Source organism: Caenorhabditis remanei, chromosome II (genome assembly GCF_010183535.1).
Source record: "Caenorhabditis remanei strain PX506 chromosome II, whole genome shotgun sequence".
NCBI classification, from domain to species: Eukaryota; Metazoa; Nematoda; class Chromadorea; order Rhabditida; family Rhabditidae; genus Caenorhabditis; species Caenorhabditis remanei.
Window position 1 is genome coordinate 12837287 of NC_071329.1, and position 26762 is coordinate 12864048.

The window sequence follows — 26762 nt, forward strand, 5'->3', positions numbered from 1 at the left end:
GTGCGCAAGAATGGTGTCCTTTTTCTCATCTCTCATGAAGAAATCGCGCTCCCGCTTACTCTTATTTCTCAACAAATTGGAAAATATGTGACTGGATTGCACAACTTCTCATGAATAAAAGCAAAAAGCGAGTTTCTTAGTCATCATTCACGATCTTTGTTGTCAGAGTTCGTTTCCCATTATTTATAACACCTCCCACCATTTCGTTGAGTCACATTCGCAGCACCTCCTTGCTATTTCCTTATCATCAAACCCATCCCTTCTCTGTTTTCCATCTATTTTTTTGACGAATTGAATTATTTTCCAGAAAATGGACAACACATTAATGCAATTGAAGCATGCTGCGGATAGCTTTTCAACTTCGGAAGTTCGATCTCTTACTCATAAGTGAGTATTTCTAATTTTGGATTAGTAATTAAGGGGAATGATTTCAGACACCTATGGACGATTCGAGGGTTCTCGCAACTTGAATGTCGATATCTAGAAACAAGTGCAAAGATCAAGGACATCTCTGTAAGTTTGATATATGCATAAGTTCTTCGTTCTGATTGATTGCAGTTAATTAAAAAATTTTGAGTATAGTTTCTTCCCGGAGTACAATTTTGACCTAGTTAACTCTCGTTTCAAATGATTTTGAATGATAATAGATATCAACATTTCGAAATCTTAATATAAGTTAGGAAAGACACCCAAATTAGCTCCGTTTCCAGAATGATGAATGGGGATTGCAGGCTGCGCCATCAAGTCTACCTTCGAGCTCTGGAGGTCTGCCTGAATTACCGGACATCTGCTTCAGAATTCGACTGCATCCACAAGGAAATAAGGAGTCGAATAAAGATTTTACTTTTTTCCAGGTATTAGTTTCCTTCCGGGTCAAAAATATCTCAATTGAACAAATTTCAGTGTTTTACGAATCAAAATGCCCAGCAGACTGCTCCAACGTTCAGGGCGAAATTCAAATTTTCGGTTCATAACAACAGAGGCGATGAAACTCCAACCACTGTGTATTCAGGAACACAACAGGTGAGATTGTATGATTATAGAGATAAACTTGGAAATTGTGTAGTTGCAGCTTCATGGATATTTTGAATACATTCGACGAGAAGTGTTAATTGGCCATGTGCAACCAACCGATGACTTGCATCTTTCGCTTATTATCACTGTAACATTTGATACGGTGACGAAGTAAGTCAATAATGTTAGAGAATTGACATATATCTTATTTCCAGGGCTTCTCAAAACATCCGATCCATTGCTCCTGAACTGCCGAAACCTGTAGAAGTGACAAAAGATCTTGAGAATCTATTCCGCAGTGGAAAGCATTCTGATTTTACATTTATTGTCGAAGGAAGAGAACTCCGTGCTCATCGTGCTATTCTCGCTGCTCGATCTCCAGTTTTTGCCGCAATGATGGAATCACATACATCCGAATCTCAAAACTCTCGTGTTATCATGGAAGATCTTGAATATGATGTAGTCGAGGCACTTCTGTACTATATCTACACTGGAACATGCCCTAACATGGGATCACATGCTCTCGAAATTCTAGCCGCAGCAGATCGCTACGCTCTTCCAGGACTGAAGAATTTAGCTGAAATGGTAAGTGACTTTTGGGGGGAGTCTCCGCTGCTGTGGTATTATTTCCATAAACATGTTGAAGATTATAGGCAATGAGAAACAATCTCGCCGCCGACACCATCTGTAAGCATCTTGCTCACGCCGATCTGTACAATATGACTGAGTTCAAAAAAGAAGCAATAAAGTTTATTTGTTTGAATGCTAATTCTGTAATTTCGGTGAGTTGTTTTAACTTGAAAAGCTTGAAAAGTTATCATTTCAATTTTCAGTCGGATGGATTCATAAATTTGACAAAAAGTAATCCACACCTAATCGCTGATATTATGAGCACGTTGGCCAACGATCGGCATTCATCTCCATCGTACTTCTCACGAGATGGCAGTTGTAAGTTTCAAGGTGAAAACGATCCGAATAATACTATATTTTCAGTGGAACCGTTGAATAAACGAGCTCGGATGACCGAAACTAACATATGACGCCAGGACATCATTCAGCTTTAATATAAATTCATCAAAAGCTGACAGTTCCTCATATAATATATCATGTCATGTTCTTTAACCTCCTCAATATTTCAGTAATCAAGTCACAATAATTTTTATTGTTTCTGTCTTTATTTCGTTTTGTTGTTCAAACACTAATAATGCATCTTAGCTCTTTCGAATCTCAACGGCTCCAATTCATCCTTTTTTCTTTAGTTGTGAGTCACGATGTTTTGACCTCGTCGTTCCTTCTCCCCCATCTCGCTGTATTATGTTTCCCTTTATATCACACGTCGTCCATATTTTGCCAGGACGATTTCGTGCAATTGTCTTCGCAAAAATGTCACCCCTACGGTTAATTGAAGTTGTCATCTAACAAACTTTAGAACGTCCCGCTCTACTCTCCATTTCTTGTTCAAAAACAGAAGTTATGTGTTATATATAATCTGTTCTATTAAACAATATGCAATTTAGAATCTCAATTATTCTCTCAATAGGTAATCAGCTTCAATCTGTTAAATTCCCTCGCTTTTTCATTCCCATGTCACCATGTGTCCTACTTTTTTTTCCGATAGAAGACGAATAAAAGTTTTTGTTCGCATCATAAAACATTATGGTGCAAGTTAATGTGATGATAGTTATGATAATTGGTGATTTCTAGTTGTAAAAGCTGAGAATCTGGAAACAGCAGTGTTTCATGGAAAATTTCAACATGCGACACAAGATACGATCACAACCTCAATTGCAGTTTGCGGGTCGATTTCTATCGGGTTTCGATGTTATCTTTTCGACAACTGGATGGAATTAATCCAGGAATTTTAGAGGATTTTTGAGAAATTATTTGTTTTTTTAAAACTGTTTTCCAATATTTTCAAGTTGAACTTTCCGAGTTCAAAATCAGAAAACTAGTGTAGTAAAAGCTTGTTAAAACTCGTCGAACACTTCTCTCGAAGAATTGAAAATGTTGATCTTTTAACTGCTCGAAAAGTGTAACAACGTGCTCATTGGAATGAGCTCACGGAGCGAGAACATGACAGCTGATCGCAAAGAGATTCGCCACGTTTCGAGAGTTTGTGGGCGCTGTTTCCACTGTTCTTCTTCTACTTTTCTTCGATCTTTTGCTCACTTCTCTCTCGATCTCTTTAATCTTTTAGTTTCGAAACAAAACGAATATTTGAAAATAAAACAATTGTCATAAACTCCAATGAATCATTCGTTTCCAATTCTCTTTTTTCTTGGTTCCCAATCTTTTGTTTGTTCACAATTATAAGAAATTCTTCCCTTGGTTTCCCTCTTTTCTGGAAAGAATTTATGAGCCAGTTCTTAGTTTTCCCTCTCTTTTTTAATATAATATAAAGTTTTTAAATTGAATTTCTGCGTTTAAACTACAGTAATTTTTCAAAAATTGTTTACGAGTCCAAGGAGAAATTTCTTCAAAAAAATACAATTTTAAAGAAAATAAAAGTTGAAGTATTATTCATGAGGTACAGTATTAGCTCGGTGCAGTTATTTTAACTGCGCTCCACCGAAATACCCTTGAAAAATAACACTTTTTCTCTGAGTCTCTCAATTTCACACACAATTTTCTTCGGTTTCGGTAGAGCTCGGTTGTAAGAAGCGTGCCGTGCTAATAACTTTGACATAGTTACAAGCATAAAAAGCTATTTGTTTATCAATATACTACAGTACTCCTGTGAAGAAGACCAAACATTTCCCATTACACCTATATCGTTCGAAACCAAAAAGATTTTCAACAATTCTGTTGCGTGGGAGAACGGATGAAAGGGGATGTCAGACACCTTGCGGGAGAGAAGCGAGAGCCGCCCGTCTTTGTTGATTCTCGATCTGTTTGCCAACTTATCAAATATAATTGTCAGCCAGTGAGATAATGCAGTAGAAATCGGAGGTGATCCGGAAGAAGAAGCAGAGGAGGCGACACCTTTCCTTCTCACCCACTTTTGTATACACTTATTCGTGTTATCACCTTCTTCTTCTTATTCGTTCTCCACTTCATTTACATATTATCAAGACATGTTCACTCATCTTTCTCCTTCACTTTTACATATCTTATCTCACTTTGTACTTTCTCCGCTTTTGTTCTCTTTTCTCCCCTTTTTCTTCTCTTGTACTCTTCCTCTTTTTCATTAAAATCGTTCCGTTTCAATACTCTCCAGCTTCTTCTTTTTCTCTTTTAATCACCATCTACCTGCTTCGTCATTTTTATTACTTTTAGTATGAGTAGCACATCGTGTCGACGTCTTGATGACGTTGCACTTTGGAGCATTCTCAAATTGGTGGATGCTGCCACGTTGCAGAATTGTAGAAGAGTTAGTACGAAATGGAATGGAGAGATTCACCGGCTCAGTGATTATACGAGGTGAGTGACCAGCTCCAAAGAGCAATTTAATTTGATAAATTTCCAGTAAATTCATACCAAGATCCCTGATTATGGAACTCTATGGTACCAGGTTCAAAATCACCGTTGGGACACCGGTAAATTTTTCTATTTTTAACCGTTTAACAATCTAAATAATCAGTTTCCAGAATGGTCCAAAAGGTTTTGAAGAAGATCCAATCAGTTCTAAAACAGTCAAACAAGTGTTCCGCCACGTGGATCCTCCAAAAACTCTTCTGATCTTTTTGAGTGAAGACGTTGACTTGGATTCTTATGAAATGATGATGAGTGGAATTTCAGATGACTGGATTTCAGGGATTCGAGAGGTTGGTTCCTTATTAAAATTGAAGTTTTGACATATTATTTCCAGCTTGAAATAGTCTACCACAACCCGAACCTACCATTCTCGAAAGTGCTGAAACATCTGGAGAAAACACCTAACTTGACATATCTGTCACTTTCTCACTATTGCAATGAAACCAAATCAATCGGAGATATCTTTGAAATGCTCCCAGAATTGAGATATTTGAGAATTTTCGGATTTAACTCGAATGATGGAAGTGGATGCTCCAGTGGATTGATATTCGATGATAATGCAATTGAGCAGTTGATCAAAAATCAAAGTGGATTCAGGAGAATTCAAAATATCGAGCTGTTCAATACAGATGTCACGGTTTCAATGGACATGATGATTCACGCGTTGAGATATTTGGCACGTCTTCCAATTCATTCGGATTGCCTCCAGAAGTCTAAAGTATGTTACATATCCGCTCTTCCCAAAGTTTTCTCTTCTTTTTTTTCAGAATCCCGAAGAAGTGAATCTTCTCTTCGATAATTGTCGATGGGATTCAACAAAAGAGCTAAATCTTCTTGCATCTATCATCCGAATCTCCTCGAATTTCAACTTTCCAATTCAACAACCAAATGAGAATATCTTGAAGGGTGACTTTAGATTTTCAATTTTTGAAACCAATTTTATTTTAAAATTTATGACAGGGTAGCTTTCAAAACAAATATTGTTTTATCTGTAAATCTGAAAATCTGAAAATAAAACTAGAAATATTCCTTCTTATAAACGAGGTGATGAATTGGTTTTTCTTTTATTTTTTGAATTGAAAAGAAAGAAAGAAACATGAAAGCATTGAAAGAAACAAAACCCGTAGATAACAAAAAAGAATGAAAACGGGAAAAGAAGAGAAAAAAGGAGAATGGACTGAGAGTACCTTGAAGAGAAAAGAGATCACCGTAAAGGGGGTCAAACTGAAAATACAAATGAAAAGAGAACTAGAAAACTAACAGAATTTGCACGTCTTAGGGCACAAAGATGACATAACCTGATAAATAGCAGGAGATCTACAACGATCCGCCGTCCACCAACAGACTGTTATTCTGTCTTCACATTCTGAAAATTAAATTTTTCGTTTTGATATAAAACATCCCCAAAAAAAGAAAACTAACGAGATTGTGGCGATGGCTTGTTCGTATTATAATTAACCCGTCCAGAACTACTCGAAACAACAAGACTTTGTGATGGAACTTGTGCCATTGGAGGCATTATCGGTCCCTGTTGCATATCGAATGATCGTAATGGAATCTTCGGACGATCCTCGTATTTGTGATGATATTGTGGAGAATATATGGGAACGTGCTATAATAGAGATTTGAGATGAGTATAGTGGAGAGTTGATTCCAAACCCTTGCTCTGGCAAATGGAGCAGTTACACTCTTTTCGAGAGGACAATTGTACATTCTGTTGATTTTTGATATGTCTACGTCGGAGAAATCTCGAGCGTTGCCGATTGTAGCTGCTGGAAAGAAATTTTTTCAGGATAATTGGAGAGAATCTCATTTTGAACAAAAAATAAATTTTTCATCATAACACATGTTTCGGGTAACTAAAAATTGAAACTCTGGGCTCTGGTACCTTATTACTTCACTTATATTGCCGGAATGGGGATTCTGAACGTATTTTCTCCGAGATTTTCAAAATAATTTCACTGATGTCAGCTCATTCATTCAAAAAAGGTCAACTCTAAGTTGCTATGACAATTCTTGTTGTTTGATTCATCACCGACATCAGCAGAATTTGGACTCATCTTTCTAGATCTTACTTAAATGCCGGCTACTATTCTAGTGCATTGAAAGCTAGGTTTTTTGAAATTCAATTAGCTATCTGTCAAACTATAACTGATACGAATTAATATCAGTATTGCTCAATAACTTGATTTTTTTTCCCAAAAACTCACATTTAACTTTCGGCAACATTGTCGGGAATCCATTCTTCGAGAATGCCAAGCTATCATAATGAAGGATTGACTTATAATCATACGGTTGACCGTAATATGATGTCTTCGATAAATCAACTTTTCCGAATTGATCAAGTGCTCCTCTGTCGATATTTTGCCAGATAATATCGATGAAGTTATCACGATCCCATCGTTCTGAAAGTGTCACTCTCTCTGTATTGTTTTTGCATCAAAAGTTTCTTACCATGCTCATGATAGAATCCAACAACATGCATCATCTCATGAATAATCGTTGCATACTCCATGCATCCATTATCCAAAGATAACACTTGTACTCCAGAAGTTCGCCCAACTTCTGAGAAACATCTGAAAAACAAAAAAAGATTGTTCTGAAGCTGGAAAGCGTAAACATACCCATCAACTTTTCCAATAAAAAGATAATCTGGCTCTCCAGCTTGTCGCGGTACAAATCTGATGCATGTTTTCTCGTGATATTGTTTCACTGCTTTAGCCAGAAGAGCTCTTTCATGAGGAGAATAATGAGGTGAGATCGCGTAAGGAATTCGAGCATTCGGCCATAATTTGGCTGCTCGTGATACTCCATTTCTCTGAAATCACGCGATTTAGCAGATGGAGTACGATAGTTTTGAAGTGCAACTAGGTAATTGAATAGAACGCGATTACTTGATCTGACTACGTTTTCAAAAACTGTTTCAAGAGTGCTGATAGTCAATAGAAAGAATCTCACTTTATGCCTCCTTGGTAACCGTATATCTGATTTGAAATCATTCACAACTTCCACTGGAATATGCTTCCCAAAGAGTTCTTCTGAAAATGCTCTTCTTCTTTTTACTTCTCTGATCCAGTCGGAGTCAACAAACCTCTTGTCAACTTATCTGCAAATGCGAAATCTTCAAGATTCAGAGAATCTGTGCTATCAGAAATCACAATCATCTGATCGTCATCTTGAATTCGATTCCTATGACCTAATGTAGGCGGTATTGCAGCTGCCAAAGTGAATATCCATGACAAAATCATGGAGAAGAACTGAAACTATGCGATGAGAAGGGAATAGACTGACAAAGAATAGAATGTGCATGTTTCGAGTGCGAATGACCAAAGTGGAAATGTCAACAGATATATTGAAGAAGTGAGAAAAGGTGAGGAGGCGAATAGGCAACCGGATACCAACAAAAACAACTATTTGTGTTTGCGCTGATGCTCGCGGAAAAGGACGAGCACCCTATGCACAGGTATCAATGGCAGTCAATGGCAATTGTGGTCAAAAAATAAAGAGAGAAAATAGAAAAAGGATGAGAGTGGAAAAAATGAAAAAGGAGAGGAAAAGGGCATTGTGCTGGAAAAGGAAAAGAGCAAAGTATAGAGAGAACGGTAAGATTCGAACAAGTTTTGAGATCACTATGGGAAGATTCCTCTGAAAAATTTTTTGAATCAGAAAACTGAGGTCAGTCAGAGGATATAGGTTATTTAAGGCAGGATTCCATGACTCATTTTTCAAATAGAACATCGGAAATATGAACATTTCGGATGACTTTTCACAATTTCTTCTAATTCTGAATGATAGTAGAAAATTTGACTTTTTCGCGAAAAATAGCACAACAACTTTCAAAAAATTCGAGAAAATTTGAAATTTGAACTTTGGTGCAAAGTGTTTGGGTCTTCGAGCCGGGCTTGAGACCCGGGCGTTGACAAGTATTGTTTTTTTCGTTTTTAGCAACACAATAATTATAGCAGAGATATGGATATGTCATCCAGAAAGTCATTCCCAAAAGAAGTGCGGAGACAAAAACACAACTATTTCTTGAATGAATACACTAAAATATATTGAATTTTCAGATAACAAGACACATGTAAAACCGAAAAAAGCAACAACAAAAGTAGTCTAATCATGTTGAGTTTCAACAACTTTCCTTCAATTTACTGCTTTTCTATCATGTTGTTTTTGTTTGTTACAGTGTTCTCTAGTATTTCTCATATGCTAGAAAAGTCATATCGCTTCTGAAATCTCTGTTCCTTTTTCGTTCTTCTTCTGTATGCATATTTGTTTGTTAGTGTTTCAAATGTGTGAACTTATGCACATTGTATTTGTTTTTCAAGTGGGCTTCTCCTTCTTTTTCTTCTTTTAGAGATTCAGAGACTCAGAGAGACAGAGAAATCATCGGAATACTGTGGATGATTGCGCAAGATATACGAGAGGGGAAGCGATGGCGGCAGAATTGCAAAAAATTGTACAAGACGAATATTTTTGAATATGGCAATGAGAAACTGGATAAGCGAGAAACAAAAAGAATAGAGACAAGGATCGGTAGGGTGTTCAAGACCTTTTTGAAAATTAATTAAACAAAAAATGGGAAGAGATTTTGGAAGTAATAAACAAAAAGGGGGAGAACTCTGCAGTTAATCAGCAGATATGTGATAAGGAGTGAGATGTGATTAGAGATGACAGTTGGTCGATGGCATTTCTTTGTAGAGTGGTCATACTAGATACTTGACAAGGTGTAGAGTTGATTTGGGAGTGAGAGCAGACTCGGAGCACATTGATGACTCATGGTATGGGAAATTTCTACGAGAGGTGATCTATTAGTTAGGATAAACTGTGGAGCATTGAGAACGTTTTCAGAGAAAATTATCATAGGCTCTAAAAACAATTACAGCCGAAAAAAATTTGACTTTCGTGAGATTCCGAGGTTTTGGAGGCTTGCTGAGAAGCTTGATGAGTCTAGTCTACCGATGAGTCCGAGAGAAATAACAAAACTCTTCTAGCTGGATTTTCTACTATGTGAACCACTATTTTAGCGTCGACAGGCTGAATTTTTGAGCAATTTCGAAAGTTAGACTTGACAGAGAGACTACGGTATATCGAATCTAGAAGAGCCAACCAAAAACCTGACTAAATTTCGAGGAACTATTCGAACACGCTGAAAAAAGTGGGAATGAGGAAATGGTTCTTCACCGGGTATGAAGTAAGATGTAGTAGACAGTAGTAATCGTGGCGCCTTCATCTCCCCCCTCTCTTCTCCTTTTTTCCCCTTCATCCGATGGCATGGCTGTTGTGTAATATCGCGATTTTAGCACCACACCGTCTGCGTTTCTCTCTGTCACAAGTGAGAGTAAGCTTGTTTGAACTACACTATCCAACCGGTCTTTTAAAGGGTTGATGACAAGGGCATCGTCGTCAGTTGATTCTGATTCAGATGCCGACAGCACGATTAGAGAAATGGAAAAGACTAAATAAAGATGAAGAAGAAGTAGAAGGCCACCGCGCGGAAAGGACACGGTAATAGACGGAAAGCTTCTTGTCAAAGGGTCACGAGGATGATGAACAAAAAAGTTCAAGGCTAAAACTAGAAGAAGACAGATAGAATTCAGGTTCTGAACGGTTACGAAGATGTTACCAATTACATCATTGATTCAAGAATTCTTAATGTGGTAACAGGGGAAAGATGAGGAGGCCGTAACTGTAAAAAGAGAAGATAGAGGAGTAAGTAATCAGTAATCAGGTTCTCGAATCATACTCCTTTTCCTTTTTTGTCCTTCGGTTTTCCTAATTGGCAAGATATGAGAAGAAGGAGAAGGAGTAGGAGAAGAGAAGGGAACATACCAGCTTCTTTTTAATCCAAAAACCATTTGCTTTTACTTTTTCAAATCGTTTTTCTTGAATTGAGTGATCATCGTGACCTTCAGTTCCTTTTCTTCTTCTTCTCTTCTTCTTTTTTCAACAAAAAAAAATCCATGCCTCGATTCGATCGTCGTTGCGCAATCGCGGACTTGCCATTGAAACCGGAAAGTGAAATCGTCGACGCACGCTTTCACCTTTTTCGGGGCGAGAGATATGGAGGTGGGAGAGAGCAAAAGAAGAAGAAGAGTTTTCCAGACATCAACTTTACAACTACTAGTTTGTACAGTGAATAACGGAGAAGGGAAGCGGAAGAATAAGGAAAAGAAGAAGTTGGAAAAAGGAGGGGGAACGTACTTCAAGACGGCTGAAAAAGGGAAGGAGGAAACAGTTTGATGATCAGAAATGAAACGTTTTGGAACTGAATGAAAATGGGAAGAAAAGTTGAAATCAGAGAAACAATCTAATAAGGAAACTTGATAGATTAAATAGTCTAAAGGAACAGTTTACACTTAATTAGGAGAAGGTTCACAATTTTATGAAATCGAAAAGATTGAGAAAGATATGGGGGCTAGAGAGTTGTTTGGAGAATTTGTCAAGCTAGAAAATGTTTCTATGAAACACATGCAAAGTTTGATAGGTAAAGGTTTACCATAAAATAGGGAAACGCCATTTTTATTAGGAATGCCAGAAAATATTTTTAAAATGAAACTGGAAAACCCCTGTACCGAAACGGGCTTCACAGTTTTAAAGTTCAGAAGCTCTGAAAAATAAAGGATAGACCACTAATTGGACAAACGAAAAATATTAGCCTGAGCTAGAAAAAGTTTAAAAAAACTAATTTAATTGAGTTTCCTCGTTTTAAGACCGAAAAACTACACGAAATCAGCATAAAAAGAAAAACACAGTTCTGAGAAACATGAATCATTTCTAAATTTTCAGTCTACTAAACTATTTTTAAAATCTTATATCTTGCAAAAAACAGGTAACGTTTTAAAAGAAAAGTTGTAGAAGAAGATGAAAATACGAATCTCGAGTTTTTAAGCAACGATAATAAAAAAAAGTTTTCCAATGGGCCAAACTCAGTTTCAAATTTTTAACTTGAACAAATGTCTCAATGCTATTTACAGGCTAGTCCCCTCGCTACTTCATCGAAACATCATCAAAAAGACATCTTCTCTGAAAAAGAAAAAAAAAAGAATAATCATAAACTAAACAGTCATCATTAATCTAATTGTCTCATTCCCCCTATTCATTATTTTTCGGTGAGTTCTTTTTCGGATAATACGCGTAAGAAGAGAAGTGTATTGGCAACTAATACACACCTGTTATCATCCGAATTGTCGCGGATCGGAAACAAAAAAAAGAAGCGGGAAGAAGTAGCGATTGTTGGATTTATAATTGCGATTGCGCAAGTCTGAAAAGAGACGGAGAGAAGATGAGAAGAGGAGATATATGTTAATCTTTGAGAATAAAAAACAAAGAAACAGAACAGTAGTCATCTCAAATTGTTAGTTTACTTTGAGACTGTCTGATGATTATGAAGCATCTCTCCTCCTTCTCTCACCATAAAAAGAGATGAAGGAAGGCGGTGAGGCGAGGAATCAGATGGTCACATCGCGTAACAAGAAGCCACTTGATAGGAAAAGAAAAAGATCTCGTTTCGTTGAGAGATGGCGGATGGTTTGAAAATTATTATGCAATCGACTGGCAGATGAACAAAATTGAATGGAAAAAATGGAAGGGAGGAGAGCGGTGGATGGCGTCGTTTTGATGTCTGGTTCTCCTGAAAAAACATATTTCGGGGAGAGAGAGAAACGATCGGAAGATCGGAGTAATCCCGAAAAACAAGAAGATTCGGAATTAAAACTAGGAGAAAACCACAGAAATACATTGAACTCAAAATTGGAGAACACAATTTTCCTATTCAGATCAAATTAACATTCTTTCAGTATTTAAAATTCTAGAAAAAACCTATTGAGATTCTTAAACTCCTTGTTGGAAATTCTTGCATCTTTAGAGTTTTTTATTTGATATCCATTCTTCCTCCAAAAAACACAGAAAAGTAACTTTTATCTAAACCATAACTTTCTTTTTCTCTTCTTCCACTGACCAGTTCCTCAATGATCTGATAAACGAAAAATAGAAGATGACCACAAACATTTTATTCCATTTTTGAATAAGATGTTGCGTTAAAGTAATGAACTCTCCGAACCTTCTAGATTGCATGTTTCTCACTGTTGTTTTAGTCATACTCGTGAATTGTTGTGACATAATTTATGTTTTCAGTCTATTGGTTTATGACGATGATCATTCTAATATTCAACTAAAAGCGATTTTGTTACAAAGTTTCTTTGTTTTTAACTTTTATTATTATTAGCTTCACTTTTACCGATTTTTTGATTTTTTTTCGATAATTCGATAACAATCACACTACTCTTTCTGTAGAACACAAGAATTACACACTCTTAAATTTTAAATTTTTCATATTTTCCAAATTGCCAAACTCTCAGTCTTCTAGGATCCTAGATATTTAGTTCCTTGAATTCCATCTATCATTTCGTGATTAAAGAATACCCTGAAGCCTTGAATTTGAGGATCATAATGTGCTGACTGTTTAAGCATTGCTTCCTGGTAATCCCTTTCAACATGTTCAAAATAAAATTCAGAGAAGATGTTGAGCAGGAAGTTGTAGAATAGGACCGTTGGCATTGTTGGAAAGATGAGAATGACAATTTATCCGAGTTATTAATTTGTAAAAACAAAAATGGCTTTTCAAGAAAACAAGAGAGCTCTCAATGTTTTCTTTTCTATCACTCAAGAGCAGAGCTGGACGGAATTCCTTTTTTCAACTTCCTTCTTCCGACTTCCTTTTTCGAAAGCTTTACTTCCGCACAGCTTTGCTCAATAGTTTTACCTGACTTGATCTCGGTCCAACTTAAAACTGAAAAAACGATAACATCACTATGTGAACTCGTTCCATTCTCCCCTATCTATAATCTTTTCCTCTCCATTTTTTTCTGAGAAAATTTGAAAAAAATGTGTCACAGAAAAACATGGTATAACTTACTCTAGAATTATCTCGTCTTTTGGTATATAATTTGAGAAAAGTGGAGCTCGGATAACACGTCAAACTGAACGCACTGTGGTTTTCGATATCAGAGTAAATGGGCGTATTGTGCATATATATTAGTCAGATTTTTGTGGAATTGGAACATATTCATTCAGTTTTTCTTCAATTCTCAGATTGGATTTTGAGTGGGAGATTTGGAAAACTTTCACGGAGGAAATGTGTCTTCGACTTTATAGAAAATATCATATCAAAATGTTTTGCTTAAGAGCATATATTTCTGAAACCTTTCTCTTTTTATAGGTGTCTTTCCCTTTTCAAAAAAAAGATTTATTTCAGATGTCTTTGGATTCCAATCGGTTCGTTCCTTATGTTGATATTTATTTTAAGATTTACTTCTTCGGTGGACTCATTTTCCAATTTGTTCTGTTAATTCTCATTCTAACCAAATCACCAGCTATCCTATCCAATCTGAAGTTTTTTCTCATCAATACTTGTGCTTTACAAATTGTTCTGATATCACTGGCATTCTTCACTCAACACAGGTAACAAGAACTCAAGAGACTTTTTCATGAATCTTATTCCAGAAGTCTTCCGAATTCCAAATCGTTTGCAGTTCTCCCTCACGGTCCCTGCAGATCGTTTGGACCAAATACATGTTTCACTGCCTATCATCTCTTCCTGGTTTGCAGAAAACTTTCAGCATCAAGCATCAAAAATTTTCAAATTTCAGGGAGTTGCACTTTGTGTTGGACTCGGGATATCCAACACAATTATATTCAGATTTCGAGTATTACGTAAGGGAAGAGAGTCACGGAAAAGGATAATCACAATGATTTCGTTGACTTATATTCCTTCGTTAGCCATCATTGTGAGTTCTTTTTTGAAATGACAGAATTGGGGAAAAAGTCGAAAACAACTTGAAAGTCATGGATAGAATTCATGATATTGATACGAAATTTTCTTCAAAAAATGAAAAGATAGCTATTGTACTTGAGATTGAAATAGAGCATTCTTTGAAATTGGTAATTTTGTTGGCACTGTGCCAAGAACTGAAATTCAATCAAATCAAGTAATAAAACACCGTTTTCATCCGACAGTGTATTTGTTTTCTAAAAATGAAATTAATTCCCCCATGTACCACTTCATTTGTCTGACTCCAATAAACTGGACTTTTCAACAACTTTGGCTGAGCCATGTTGATTTTATAAATATTTTAATCCGTAGAAATCTCTGGCCTCCCCCACTTAATTCTTTAGCTTCAAAAATGTTCTTAACACTGATCTATCCCTCCAAAGATCTTCGAGATTACATAAATTCCAGATTCTTCCATTCACATCTCCATGGAATTTCGCAGAAGTTCGTGCTGTCACCTACTTCGAGCATCCAACTTATGATCTATCAATCTACGAACCATTCGTCGGATTCTTCACAATCACTTCATTCCAATTCCTCTCTGCCACATTTCTACTCGTAATCGGTGCCTACGCGATTCCAGCCGTTTCAGGATTTCTAACCACACGGGTTATCCATCTGATCAATGATAACCGCGGCATGTCTTTGAAAACCAAAGAGCATTCAAAAACATTGGCTTACGTGGGAGACTTAGCAGTAATAACAGTGTGGAAAATAGGATTTTATTTCAGGGACTCGCTTGTCAAACATTTCTACCTGTTATCTGTTATATTCCATTTCCGAGTTGTTATATTTATAGCCAAATTAGTAATGTTGAGATGTTGTTGACAGGTAGGGGAAATTGAACAAGAGACGACTTCTAAAAATTAATTTTCAGAGCATCTCCTGGGTATTCTGATATGTTTACCATCATTTCTAGATCCATTTATATCATTTTACTTCATTGTTCCCTACCGACAAGCAATACTCGGAATCTTCAAGTGCCGGAAGTCTAAACCATTGAAAACTGTCATTAGTGTTCGTCGTTTGTCAAAACAAAACGCTTCAATAATTGATTCAAACTGAATTTTATTCAATAAAAGAGACTAGAAAAAGAGAAGAAAAAAAAACGGTTTTGGGTGGGCCCACACAATCCATTGTCCCAAAATGAGGTGACAATGGTGGGAGGTTGTCTGAATTATCCCGAAGAAACAATTAAAATGGGAATACTATGTACAAACAAGTGATGATTTGTGCGGGAAAGTGTCCAACAAGAGAGGCAAAATGAGAGAGAGAGATGACGTTGTGAGATCTATGAGGACATTTTGTTTGATTTTTTGAGATCAACGGGACAAGTTCATTCAGGCTACTGGCTGTTGGGGTGAATGGGGGCGGGGCGAAGAAGGTGAAAAATGAAGAAGACACGTGGCTCGAGATATCAAAGTTGTTCTTGTAACAAGGGGAAAATGAGAAAAATAATTTTGAACTGATGACAAAAAAAACGAAATGAAAAACGAACGAAATACATAGTATGAAGTGGGGGGAAAAGGAGCAAAAACTGAGAAAAAACCCTATTCTTTTTTCAATGCTGATGTGCAAAGAGCGTCGATTAATGAAGGTTTTGAGGTGTTCGGTTGTTGTGACCTGAAAGAAATTCTAGAATTAGAATACTTGAAACTTCTGGAGTCAAATCAATTACCTCGCTGAACATAAAGCTTCAAATTTTCGAAATGCGGATTCTGCATCCGGTGCATTGTCATCGTAGTCGTAAGAGAATAACGAGAAGTCGTCTGAAAATAAAAATAGATAAATATAGTAAACAAATTGATATTGAGATAAAATATTTGAAGATGAAGCACAAAGATTGTATGGAAGAGTTTTCTATCTTTTTTGCAGATGACGATTACGTTTTGACCGTGATCATTCAAGCTGTCAGAAAGTTTTAGTGTAAGAGAGAAAACGCCTTAAAAACAAAGAAACACACACGTCATGACTCGTTCTTTAGATATCAAAAATACATTATTCGTGAGATCATTACAGTAAACAATGACTTTTATAGAAGACAAAAACCGAATAGTTTGCAAAATACTGGTTTGGAGAGAAATCAAAGGAAAAAGTGACCTTAGGTCTAAAATCTCATAGGAGGGGAACCTAGACTTTGTAAACAGTATTTTTGTGTTTTAGTCTTTCTGATTGACGTCGTTTCACTTCAGAAGAATAAGGGAAGTGTGTACCAACCTGACGTTCTTCTGCGATCTCTTATCAGTGCTGCGGGGACAAGTGAGATGAGTAGTAAAAGGATCCATATCCGCAAATGTTCTATGCCTATCCTTTGCAAGAGCATCTGTTGTAAACCGACGTCGTGTCGTCGTCGTCGTCGTCGTGGTCGTCGTCGTTGTGTCGCAAGACTCGCAGTACTCAGTCCGAATGTTGCCGAGGACACGGAGCGTGCGCGAAGAAGAGGATGTCTTAAAACAAAACAATACGTTTCAGTTATAATGATGAAGAGGAAGAATAAGAACAACAAGTGCTCTGAGGGGACGTGTTTATGATATGAGATTAACTAGGCACAAGACATTGGAAGGGTAATGAGAAGACACGTCAAGTCCATTTGGATTAGATATCACCCAGGAAGAGGAATATTCTCGGAGAACAATGAGAATTCAAAAATAGTTTCAAATCGAGAAAAGAAAAGAAAGTTTTTTGTGGTAGGCGGTCTGGGGCTGAGAGCATAGATCTCGACGTCAGAATTGGTCAGCTTTGCAATAGATTAGAACCATGTTTTCAGATATATGAATGGATCAATCGAGATAGTATCTAGGTCGCAGAGACGAAAAGAAAACAACAGGCGGGAGAAGAATGGAAATGGATCGGACAAGCTGCTCTTTGATAGGATCCGAACATCGAAGAAATCAAGGAGAAAAAAGAAGAAAATAACACGAAAATGGAGAAAGAAGGGGAGGGGGCGAGAAAAATGAGTGAGTACTGTAGCAGAAGACAAAGAAGATTGACCTATTAGTTCTATTAGGATGCTGGAATTCTTTGATTACGATGGGTTTGCAAATATGAATAAAATGGGAATATCTGAGAGTGTTCGAACGTCTTCATTCGAAATTCACTGGGAAACTTTTTGAGCCCCCATTGAATTTTCAAAACAAGATAAAAAATGTGTCAGAACATCCAGATTTGTCTAGAAAAGAAATAGAACGTGTTTGCTCATGTCATGACCAAAAAAAGAGTCAGACCCCTCATAAAAAGATAAAGGAAGAACACAAAAAATAAGTGGAAGAATAAGGGAAAGGGATGCGAAGGGTATATGTTTTGAAATGGGCACAATGACCGGAATCAAGAAGATTATGCTGGGAGCAGGAGCAAAACTCTTTTAAAAAAGACGTCATTAGAAGAGGTGGAGAATGTGTTTAATCGAGATGATCCCCCAGCTAAGAATCTCGGATTGTTCATAATTCTCTCCTTTCGAAAGCTTTTCTCCTGGGATAAATTTGGAAACCTCCCTCCGCAATTCTAGAATTAGAAATATACGATAAATGATATGAAACACTTTTAGAAGTCTCTCTTTCTGTATCTTTGAAAGTTCAGTGACGTGTGTGGTCAGAATTGAAGACGTCGGGGTCTGCGTCTCGGGGCGCCACGTTTCCGGTTTCCTACTACGTTTCAGTGTTATTCGATAGTCCCTTCTTTTTCTCCTGCTTTGTTTTATCAGATGATTGGAGGGGGGAATGAAAAGAGGATACAGAATAAAAGTAGAAGGAGAAGAGGGAAAAAAGAATGAAAAGACTCGAGAGAGATGAAAAAGAATATGTTTAGGGAGGGGCACAGGCAGAAAATAACGACGATTAGGGCGTGATGAAGTCTATTTAGGGAACAGGTCTGATCTATTTGATTGGGGTGGGAAAGGGAAGAAAAAGGAGAGAGAGAGTCTAATCAGAACACAAAGTTGATATTGTCTAGAATTCTCAGTATTTTATATAAAGAATGAAGCTGATGTTTCGGAAAATAGATCAGTACTAGTTTCTACTTTTTCACACCTCCAAATCAGCAGATAAGCTTTACGTCTAAGAGGATTTGAGGGAAGGACAAAAGGTAATTAAAAATTAAAATAAGATTTTGAAAACGTTTTCAGACATTCTGGGACTTTGCAGAATAATTAATCTGAGAGGGAGGGGGAACTAGTTTAAAAGATTTTCTATTCGAGGATTAACAGATTTTATTTTCAGTTCATTCATAGGCAGTTTCGGACTATTAATGAAAAGTGACGTCTTCAGGAGGCGCACCTCCAGATGCACCGAAAGAATCAGCTTTTATATCTGCCTACTTCTGACCTGAAAGGTTTTATATCAAGTACGCCCCGCAATATATGATATCAAAGTGGCAGAAAGAAGGCATTGAGCTGATGTTATGGAAAACTGTTTAGCACTTGTTTCCACTTTTTTCACACCTCCAAATCTAGAGATGATCTTCAAAGCATGAATGAAAGCAAGCTTAGATTTGAATACACAAAGGTAACGATCAACATTGGGCCGAACGTTTCATGACATCAGAAGATGTTTGGAGCACAAAAAAATGGTTCAGAAGTTCAGAAGTAGAGTGGGCGAGATATGGTTTCAACGGGACTGATGTTAACTTTTAACTAATTTGATTTAATTATTTTGTTCTGGAAGAACAGGATCAACTGGAATAGTCCAAAAAACCAAGTCTATTCTTGAATCTGCTTTGCTCCGAAATAGAAATCAAAGATATTTCGAATGAAATCAGAACATCTATACCAGCGTCACAAATGTATATTTTCATATACGTAGATCTGTATGACTAGAAACAATTCTAAAGTTACATCTAACATCTATCAATTTGAGAAGAATGGGGGGAGGGAGTACTTAATGATAAACTAGAAATGACGATAAGTACACCGTGTCGTAAAAAAACAAAATGATGAGTTAGTGCAAGTTGGAGTGTTCTAATATTATCTTCATTCTGACTTTTCTCAGATGACCCCCGTTTTCTCTCACTCTCAATTCATTCAAAAGGGGTTTTTCATTGGCAAAGCGTGGCCCCACACAAATTAATGACGCAAGTTTTCAAGTAATTCGTATACGGGGACGTGGGAGTTTTGGAATAAGAAAACGGACCATCCTCATTCTGTTCTTTTTCCTCTTTATCTCTGTTTCCTGAATGACGATATATATGTCACAGAAAGAAAGGACCCTTCTCCGAATGGAAAAAGGAAAGCAAAAGGTTAAGAAGAGAGAGAGAGAAAACGAGAGGAAAGGAAAGGACCGTCACTAAAAATAGACGTAAAAATCTAGTTTCTCTCCTATTTTTCCCTATTTTTATTGGTTTTATGACGACGTTATTATGTCTACGAAGGCATACTGTAGCAATTGGTAAAGAACATTAAAGGTGACATCCAGACCGAAGAATTAATGAATTCAGGTAACAAGAAGGGGGACATATGACCTGATTGAATTGTGACGTAGAATTTATTAATAAAAAACAATTAAAGGGAGAGATAACAACTAAAATAGGAACGATGACTATTTTTTGAATTATAGAAAGAAAACTTGCTAGGTGATTTGATATTTTGAATTGATCCGATTAGATTATTCCGGATTTGACACCAGAAGAAGCGCTGATAATCTAATCGGTTTAACCCACTGAGGTGTCAGACAAATACTAGAAACATTACGATGACTCGTATTCCTTTTAGAATAAATGAGAAAAGGTAAGACCCGAGGAGTCATATCTGAAACTACTCTAATAAATTGGGTTCCAATGGAATTGGAATTCTTTCGTTGAAAAATGTTATTGCTGCTAAACTTTACATCCAAAGCCTTATCCCATAATTTGGACTGTTCAGAGAGCCAAAGACTGTTTTTGTCTTAATTACAGATTATCTTTGGGCTTGTGATATCTCCATCAAAAACATCTCGACTTTTTGAATAAGATATTTCAAACCAGGGCAAAAATAACAAATGATGCAATACTTCCAGAAAATATAAAAGTTTATACAAGTTTCCAGAAGAATCTGGAAGAATAGTCGGAAGAGTTGACATGGCATTTCCAAAAACTCGAGTCTCCACAAGTATGGAGACCGGATGTTATTGAGTCTAATAAATACAAGAAGGGAACTTTCGAAATGCCGAGAAAAATTCAGATCATTCAAGTGGAAACTCTTTCCCTTCAGCCCCAACCCACCTTCAGATGTTGACCCCCTGTCTAATCCCAATGAAGGACATCCTAGATTGATGAAGAGAAAACAACAGAACAAAGTGTTTGTCAGATTGATCAGGTGAGTCGTGTCTCTCAGTTTCAGATCAATTCAAGTCAAAACAGAACGACAACAAAGAACATAAAGGCGTGGGTACAAGTATCGGATTAACGACAGGTGCCCCCCTTTCCCCCGGCGAGTTTCTTTTTCCGCACACAGCTGACATCTCAAAAAATGAGGACACGGAAATTTAAAGAAGTCAGTCAAAAAGTGAGACTATTTTTAGATAGAAAAGACAACGTGTGTTGCATTTTTCATTTTTCTCTTAAATCAGTCAGATCCTCCTTCACGTCATATCTCTACTCTCAATCTCATTACTATGTGTTATTTTCGTTGCAACTTTTCTTTTTTCTTCGGAAATTCTTGCTACATTCTGCCACGTCACATAGCACAACAGTCAGTTTGTTATCTCAAAAATCAGATCTCAACTTGTTAAATGTGTTTATCCCAAACAAGAAAACTAACTAATCTTTGGAGCGTGGTCGAAAATGATTCATACTGTAACTGAACACGTTCTCTGTTTTTTCGAATAATTTTCAACACAAAAAGTGAAATTAGGAACATGTCTAAAAGTGAGCACATTACATTATAGACATACATTCTCTCACGATAATTTACAAAATCAAATTATAGCTAAATGTCAGATCCGGCTTGTTATTTTTTAATATCAAAACTGAAAGGTTAATAATAAAAATGAAGTTAAATTCTAGTCTAGGCATATTTATTTGAACTTACGAAGGTATATTTAGAGAAATTCTTACTTTTTGGAACTCACATTTTTTCTGAGAATATCTAGAAATAGTGACTGGAGACGAGTACATAACTTATTTCAACACCAGACCGTTTTAGGGGCGGAGTCAACTAAGCAGGGAATGTATTCGGAATGAAATAAAATAAATGAATCTTTAAAGATAAGTGTTTTTGTGTTTTCCTTTTCCGTTTCCAAAAGCACTTTCATATGTAGAATTACAGATTTCATAATTCTTGGTTTGCTAGATTCTTAGAGGAAAAGTGTGGACAATTTCTATAAATGTTGTCAGAAATGAATTGAATTGCTCTCATCAATCCGTATCCTCTTCCTCTAATTTCTCTAGCTTTAATAGTCTGAATGAAATCCGGGATTGAAGAAAAACAATATCCAATACAAAGAATGTATTCCGGACTAGCACGTTTCTATATTTCCGTCAGCATGTTCGTATGCTAGTAGATATACGTCTAAAGTGTGCGGATAAAGATTTTCAGATTTGTCTCGTATTTAGGGTCGTCGCCAAAAGAGGGGAGTAGGTTGAACGGAATATTTAAAATCCTTTGGGATCATGATATCATTTGCAGTAGGATAGAGGGGGAATAACATAGTTGCAGATGGAATGAATTGGGTGTAAAGTCTGAGGAGTGGGGACCAGACAGACGACGTCTTCTGGACGACTGACCGATTCAGAGGTTATGCAGGACCAAGTTAGTCTTTATGCTAAGATTGCAAAAAATGGGAAGAAAGGTTAATTTGGGAACAATGTAGACATCTTTTGAAGACAAAAAAGTGGATGATTGGAGAAGGAAATAAGAGAATAAACGACATGACATGATATCCAAACCTACATCATTTCCGTTTCCTACAGTAGTGATGAGAGTGGTTTGAAGATGGAGAAGAGGAAGGCGGAACTGGAATAAAAAGAAGAGATTTGTTCTGTTTTATTTCTAAAATCAAATCAAGTCACTGAAAGAGTTCATGACGTGTTGGTTCCGCTCTTCAAGTCTCTCACAAAAGACAGATCAAATTGTGACCCATTTTTTGGGGCTAAAAGTTGTTGCATCCGAATCAAATTACCCTTCTCTTCTTCTTCTCTCGTTTTTTTTTCTCTTGATATCCTCCACCCTCACGCCACCCCCACATGAAAAAGCATGGAGAAGAAGAAGGGATAGGGCAAGGATTCTGGGGGATATCCAGAAAGGCATCCGGTCAAAACATAGAAGGAAGAAGAAGAAGAAGAAGAAGAAGAAGAAGGAATGGGTGACAACGATGGTGGGCGAGAAATAAAAAAATGAAATTCGTCGCCATGTTCACTTGATTTCAGTCTAATAATGCGCGTCCATGTGGAAGTTTTAGAATTGTGTGGGATAGTGGTGTGGAGGTGTAAAAAGGTGAAGAAAAAGAATAAAAAGTACCAAAGAAGGGATTTCTTCGAAGAACCTATTCCCTGAACTTTGAAACCTGTGTGGCGGTAAAAAAATGACGAGAGAGTGCACTTCGTTCCAGGCTCCCCCACCGGATATCACGTCACATTCAGAAGATGAAAAAAAAGTTCAAGAATTGAATTAATAAGATTAAAATTGTTGATTGCAGCTGCAAACTAATCTCCCGCCTGGAACGGAGGTCTAGTGGAGGAGGAGTTTCTAAAAAAAGTTTTTCAGAGAAAGAGGTGAAGTCATGGTGATTCTCTAGTGGAGTACTGTAATTCCGAAAAATCATAATGTTGCATTTGAAGGTCTCCGATTTCCAGAATCTCTGAAAATCAGACGTTTCAAAAAATGGGTACTCATTTTTTAACACAATTATTTGAAGAATTTCGAATATTTAGAGTGAAAGTGCTTTAAAAATCTTACATATTCACCTTTTGATTGAAATTTAAATTTTTAGTCAAAAACGATACATTTTCAAAAAAAAATCAAAAATTTTCAATTAAAAAAAAAGAAAATATACAATTTTTTCAAAACGGCCGGGCCAGAATGATTCTGATTTCGGCCCGGTCCATGACAAGTCTGATGGAAACGCATCCAACAAAAATGTTAAACTAAAGACATTCCAGATTTGATTTAATTTCTGGAAACCACGTCTTTTAAGAATAATCTTATAAAAGTATGCATTTATATTTCTATATTTCTACGACCCTGCACATCCTGGTACTGTCCATCAGATTATAACTTCAACAAAAAACGTGCTGCAATATCTAAGAACACTTCTCTGGGAAATCCTTGTAGATTATGTGTTTGATCAGACCTACTAACGGAGAATGCTCAATGCAGACTGATTTCATTACTGAATCAGGTTAACCGTGAATGGCTCAAATCCTAGGAAAAGTAATCTTTTAAAGACTCGCCACGGTGTGATTCAGAATTCAGAATTCAGACGCCGAATGACGTCTTCCGGGTCGTTCGGGTCGCTCTCTCTCTCCCGAAATTGAACAGGTGTGTCTGTGTTGCGTATGCCAATAAAATTCCAGTGGACACAATACATAAGAAATGAAAAACGAAGATAATAAAGAAAGTATATATTCCGAAAGAGAACCCCCTCTCACGTCAAATGTTTTAGTTGGGACCCGTGCTGTACATGTGTGTCAAGTAGTACGTATATCAGCAGCTTCCTTCTCTGCGTCTCATGCCACCTGAATCTCTCGAAATCAACCCGAAACCCGAGAAAAGAGGATGCAGGTCAACTACTACAACTATCCATCATTTTTACTTGTCTTGTGTCACCTCCTCTCAAAAAAAACTTGAAATTGACACGAGACGGATCGAGGTCATGGAGGGAGGAAAACACACTCATGCAGAGATAAGAAAAAGTGATGGGAGGGCTATTTTGTTGAAATAAAGAAGGAAGAGCAGCAATGGAAGAAAAAAAAACGGAAGGTGACGTCAACCCCATGGGATTCTGGAGCACACAGCACGGACCAATAAAGCACACCGGCAGAGCAGATTGCAAATAAATGAGAACCTAGATTCGGAGGGAGTACGGTAAGAATTTTGGGATGTCTAGAGTGAAGAAAGAAGAAAAAATCGAATGAGAGAAAAAATGAGGTGATAGAATCTAAAAGTGACTGATGACTAACCAAAAAAGATTGAAAAGTGGAGTTTGTAATTTCATAATTACTTTTAAAAGTTGACATGGAAGAATACGGTAGAAACGGAAAAACACAACAAAGTCACAAAGATAAGAAGTCGAAAAGAAAACAGTCATGTGGCTGGAATTATTTGAGACAAAAATGCATTTAAGAAAATATAAAGATTACATTATTATTTGCAAACAACAAGCAGAGAAAAGACTAACAATTTCAGCAAACAACATGGGCAAGGGCAAAGTGGAATTAGTGGAAAAAGAAGAAGAAGAAGTTCTGACCTTAATCGTACAGGGAATCCGGAGACAAATTTCAAGGTGTCATTCCTTGCTTCAATCTTTTTCAGAAAAAATGTTTACTGATATTACATTTGCGAATTTAGATTAAACTTGAAAAAAATATCTTCTATAGTTTTTATTGCTGCCGCTAGAACCTGGAGAGGGCATTTTTGAACAAATAGTTAAAAAAAAAGCTACAGTTTAGAATCTAGCTTTGAATCTAACAGTACGAAGATGGCCAATTTCAATTAATGAAATATTTTCGAACCAAGATAGTTTCAAGTAACAAGAAAAATTCAATCGCAAAAATTCGTGTTTAGAATATTCTGCATGGAATACGAGAAAACATCTGGTGACCCAACTACTTTCGTCCTCGAGAACAGTTGCATAAGCCTTGATTCCCTCCGTAACAACCTGTTGAGAAAAAGAAACAAAAAATTCAGAGTAGTTTTTTTCTTCAGCGATCAAGATCCAATTTGTTAAGCAAAACGTGGTTTGATAAGAACTCAGAACTGATAAGAATGGAGTTTGTACTGATGCAAACGCATAATAGTAAAACATTCTTCGAATTCTTTTCTTCTTGAAAAACGCCGAAATAAGTATCTTATTCTAAGTGTTGCAAATGGTCAAAACGGAGGAAAGGCACGTCACTGATAACCTGATAACCCGGATCCACCCCGGCGGCCTGATAGACGTTGTAGGCTAGAAGTACAAAAGCACACAGAATACAGAGAAGCGACACGATGGTGTGGAGGATTACGGTAAGTCTTGCGAAATTTGTAACTATTTATAGATGAGACTCTAGACTGTTCGATATTCAGTATAGACTGTATTTGGTATGATTGGGGACCCGTAGGTATCCAGAGAGGCGACAAATTCATCAATAGTTTCCATCCAGGTAGGTCAAAGATGTAGACTGAAATGGTCCTGTAGGATGTCTTCCCCGAACAATGGGAAACGTGACTTTGAAGTTTTTGAAGGCTTCTCAAGTTACTCCAGAAGAGGAGTCAACCACTGACGATGGTGGGGTCTTTTCAACGTGTCCGAAAAAAAAACAAGACGAAACCGGATGTTACGTAGCATTGCGAGTGTGTTTCTTTTTCGTTGTATTTCCGAACTCAAGAGATTCATTGAAAGTGTTGAAACGTCGAAGAGATTCAGACGTTTCCACGGAGGTTCTTTTGTCCTGACCCCACTGAAAGCACACGGGAAGAAGAAGAAGACAAGCGGTTTTGACGTAATCATTGGCTATTAGGGGTGGGGCCTTTTTCGAGCGGTTTTTGAGCAACGAAGACGAAGAAGAGGCTATGAAGAAGACGAAGTTGAAGAATAAAAAGACAAAAAACTACTGTGTGACGTATCGAGTATAAGATTCTTCTGGAGTAAGTTGGTAGGAAGAGGAAGAGAAGAAGGGGTCATGGGTACGGGAGTCGACTTTTTGATTTTCAGCCTCACCGAGCCTTGGAGAGGTGACGACAACGGAAGTGATGGGAAATTGAGAAGTTGGAGGTAAGATGTCGTTTTTGCACGAAATCTTGATCTTAAGATCTTTTTAAAGGAACGTTGGTTCAGTCTACAGTTTTTCTTTTATTCCCAGAAAATAACTGAGGTCTAGCTGGAAATAATAATAATTGGTGCTCTAGAAGAAAGTACAGCAAGTCCTACCGTATATCCTATTCCTTCGACCCATTCATCAAACTTTTTTCAAAAATTTCCAATTTTTCCCGACGAACCAATTTTTTTCGCTCTGGAAAAAATTTTCGCTAACATATTTCAGTTTTTTGAAACAATCCATCATCCCCGTCACCTGGATGTCTTACCATCCCCCAGGGTGCAACTTTCCTTCTCTTTTCCTTTTTCTTCTTCTTCTCCTTCCGGCGCCACACGTCTTCTCCCAAAAAAAGAAAAAGCAGGGCGCTTTTCTTCCAAAAATAGCTCACGTGTTTCTATTTTGAGAACATCAGTTTTATACTTGCTCCGACCGCCCAAATTTCTCTCTTGTCTTCTCTTTAAATCAAATTATCGAATGGTCTCTTTTCTCTCATTTCGAATGACGAGCGGATGAAAATGTC

At 37.1% G+C, this 26762-nt stretch overlaps 5 protein-coding genes across 5 annotated transcripts; 4 read left to right on the top strand and 1 right to left on the bottom strand.

The window, feature by feature from the left end:
* Window positions 1-310: 310 nt before the first annotated feature.
* GCK72_006502 (uncharacterized protein) lies at window positions 311-2054 on the top strand (the record flags this gene model as incomplete). Its single annotated transcript, XM_053725656.1, has 9 exons — window positions 311-387; window positions 435-513; window positions 732-854; window positions 904-1023; window positions 1073-1185; window positions 1230-1599; window positions 1668-1796; window positions 1848-1962; window positions 2008-2054. The coding sequence occupies 9 exons, from the start codon at window positions 311-313 to the stop codon at window positions 2052-2054; spliced, it is 1173 nt and encodes a 390-aa protein (XP_053589850.1).
* Window positions 2055-4291: 2237 nt separating this feature from the next.
* Window positions 4292-5453, top strand: GCK72_006503 (uncharacterized protein; the record flags this gene model as incomplete). Its single annotated transcript, XM_053725657.1, has 6 exons — window positions 4292-4434; window positions 4481-4550; window positions 4602-4778; window positions 4823-5206; window positions 5256-5394; window positions 5449-5453. 6 exons carry the CDS (start codon window positions 4292-4294, stop codon window positions 5451-5453), a joined length of 918 nt encoding a protein of 305 aa, XP_053589851.1.
* A 291-nt stretch (window positions 5454-5744) lies between these two features.
* Window positions 5745-7736, bottom strand: GCK72_006504 (uncharacterized protein; the record flags this gene model as incomplete). The annotated part of the gene is made up of 8 exons (XM_003113457.2): window positions 5745-5854; window positions 5911-6100; window positions 6148-6260; window positions 6699-6893; window positions 6943-7064; window positions 7113-7306; window positions 7447-7526; window positions 7580-7736. 8 exons carry the CDS (start codon window positions 7734-7736, stop codon window positions 5745-5747), a joined length of 1161 nt encoding a protein of 386 aa, XP_003113505.2.
* A 6008-nt stretch (window positions 7737-13744) lies between these two features.
* On the top strand, window positions 13745-15385 carry GCK72_006505 (uncharacterized protein; the record flags this gene model as incomplete). Its single annotated transcript, XM_053725658.1, has 6 exons — window positions 13745-13950; window positions 13993-14089; window positions 14139-14276; window positions 14729-15001; window positions 15052-15151; window positions 15198-15385. The coding sequence occupies 6 exons, from the start codon at window positions 13745-13747 to the stop codon at window positions 15383-15385; spliced, it is 1002 nt and encodes a 333-aa protein (XP_053589852.1).
* A 1235-nt stretch (window positions 15386-16620) lies between these two features.
* On the top strand, window positions 16621-16851 carry GCK72_006506 (uncharacterized protein; the record flags this gene model as incomplete). The annotated part of the gene is made up of 1 exon (XM_053725659.1): window positions 16621-16851. One exon carries the CDS (start codon window positions 16621-16623, stop codon window positions 16849-16851), a length of 231 nt encoding a protein of 76 aa, XP_053589853.1.
* Between the last annotated feature and the right edge of the window lie 9911 nt (window positions 16852-26762).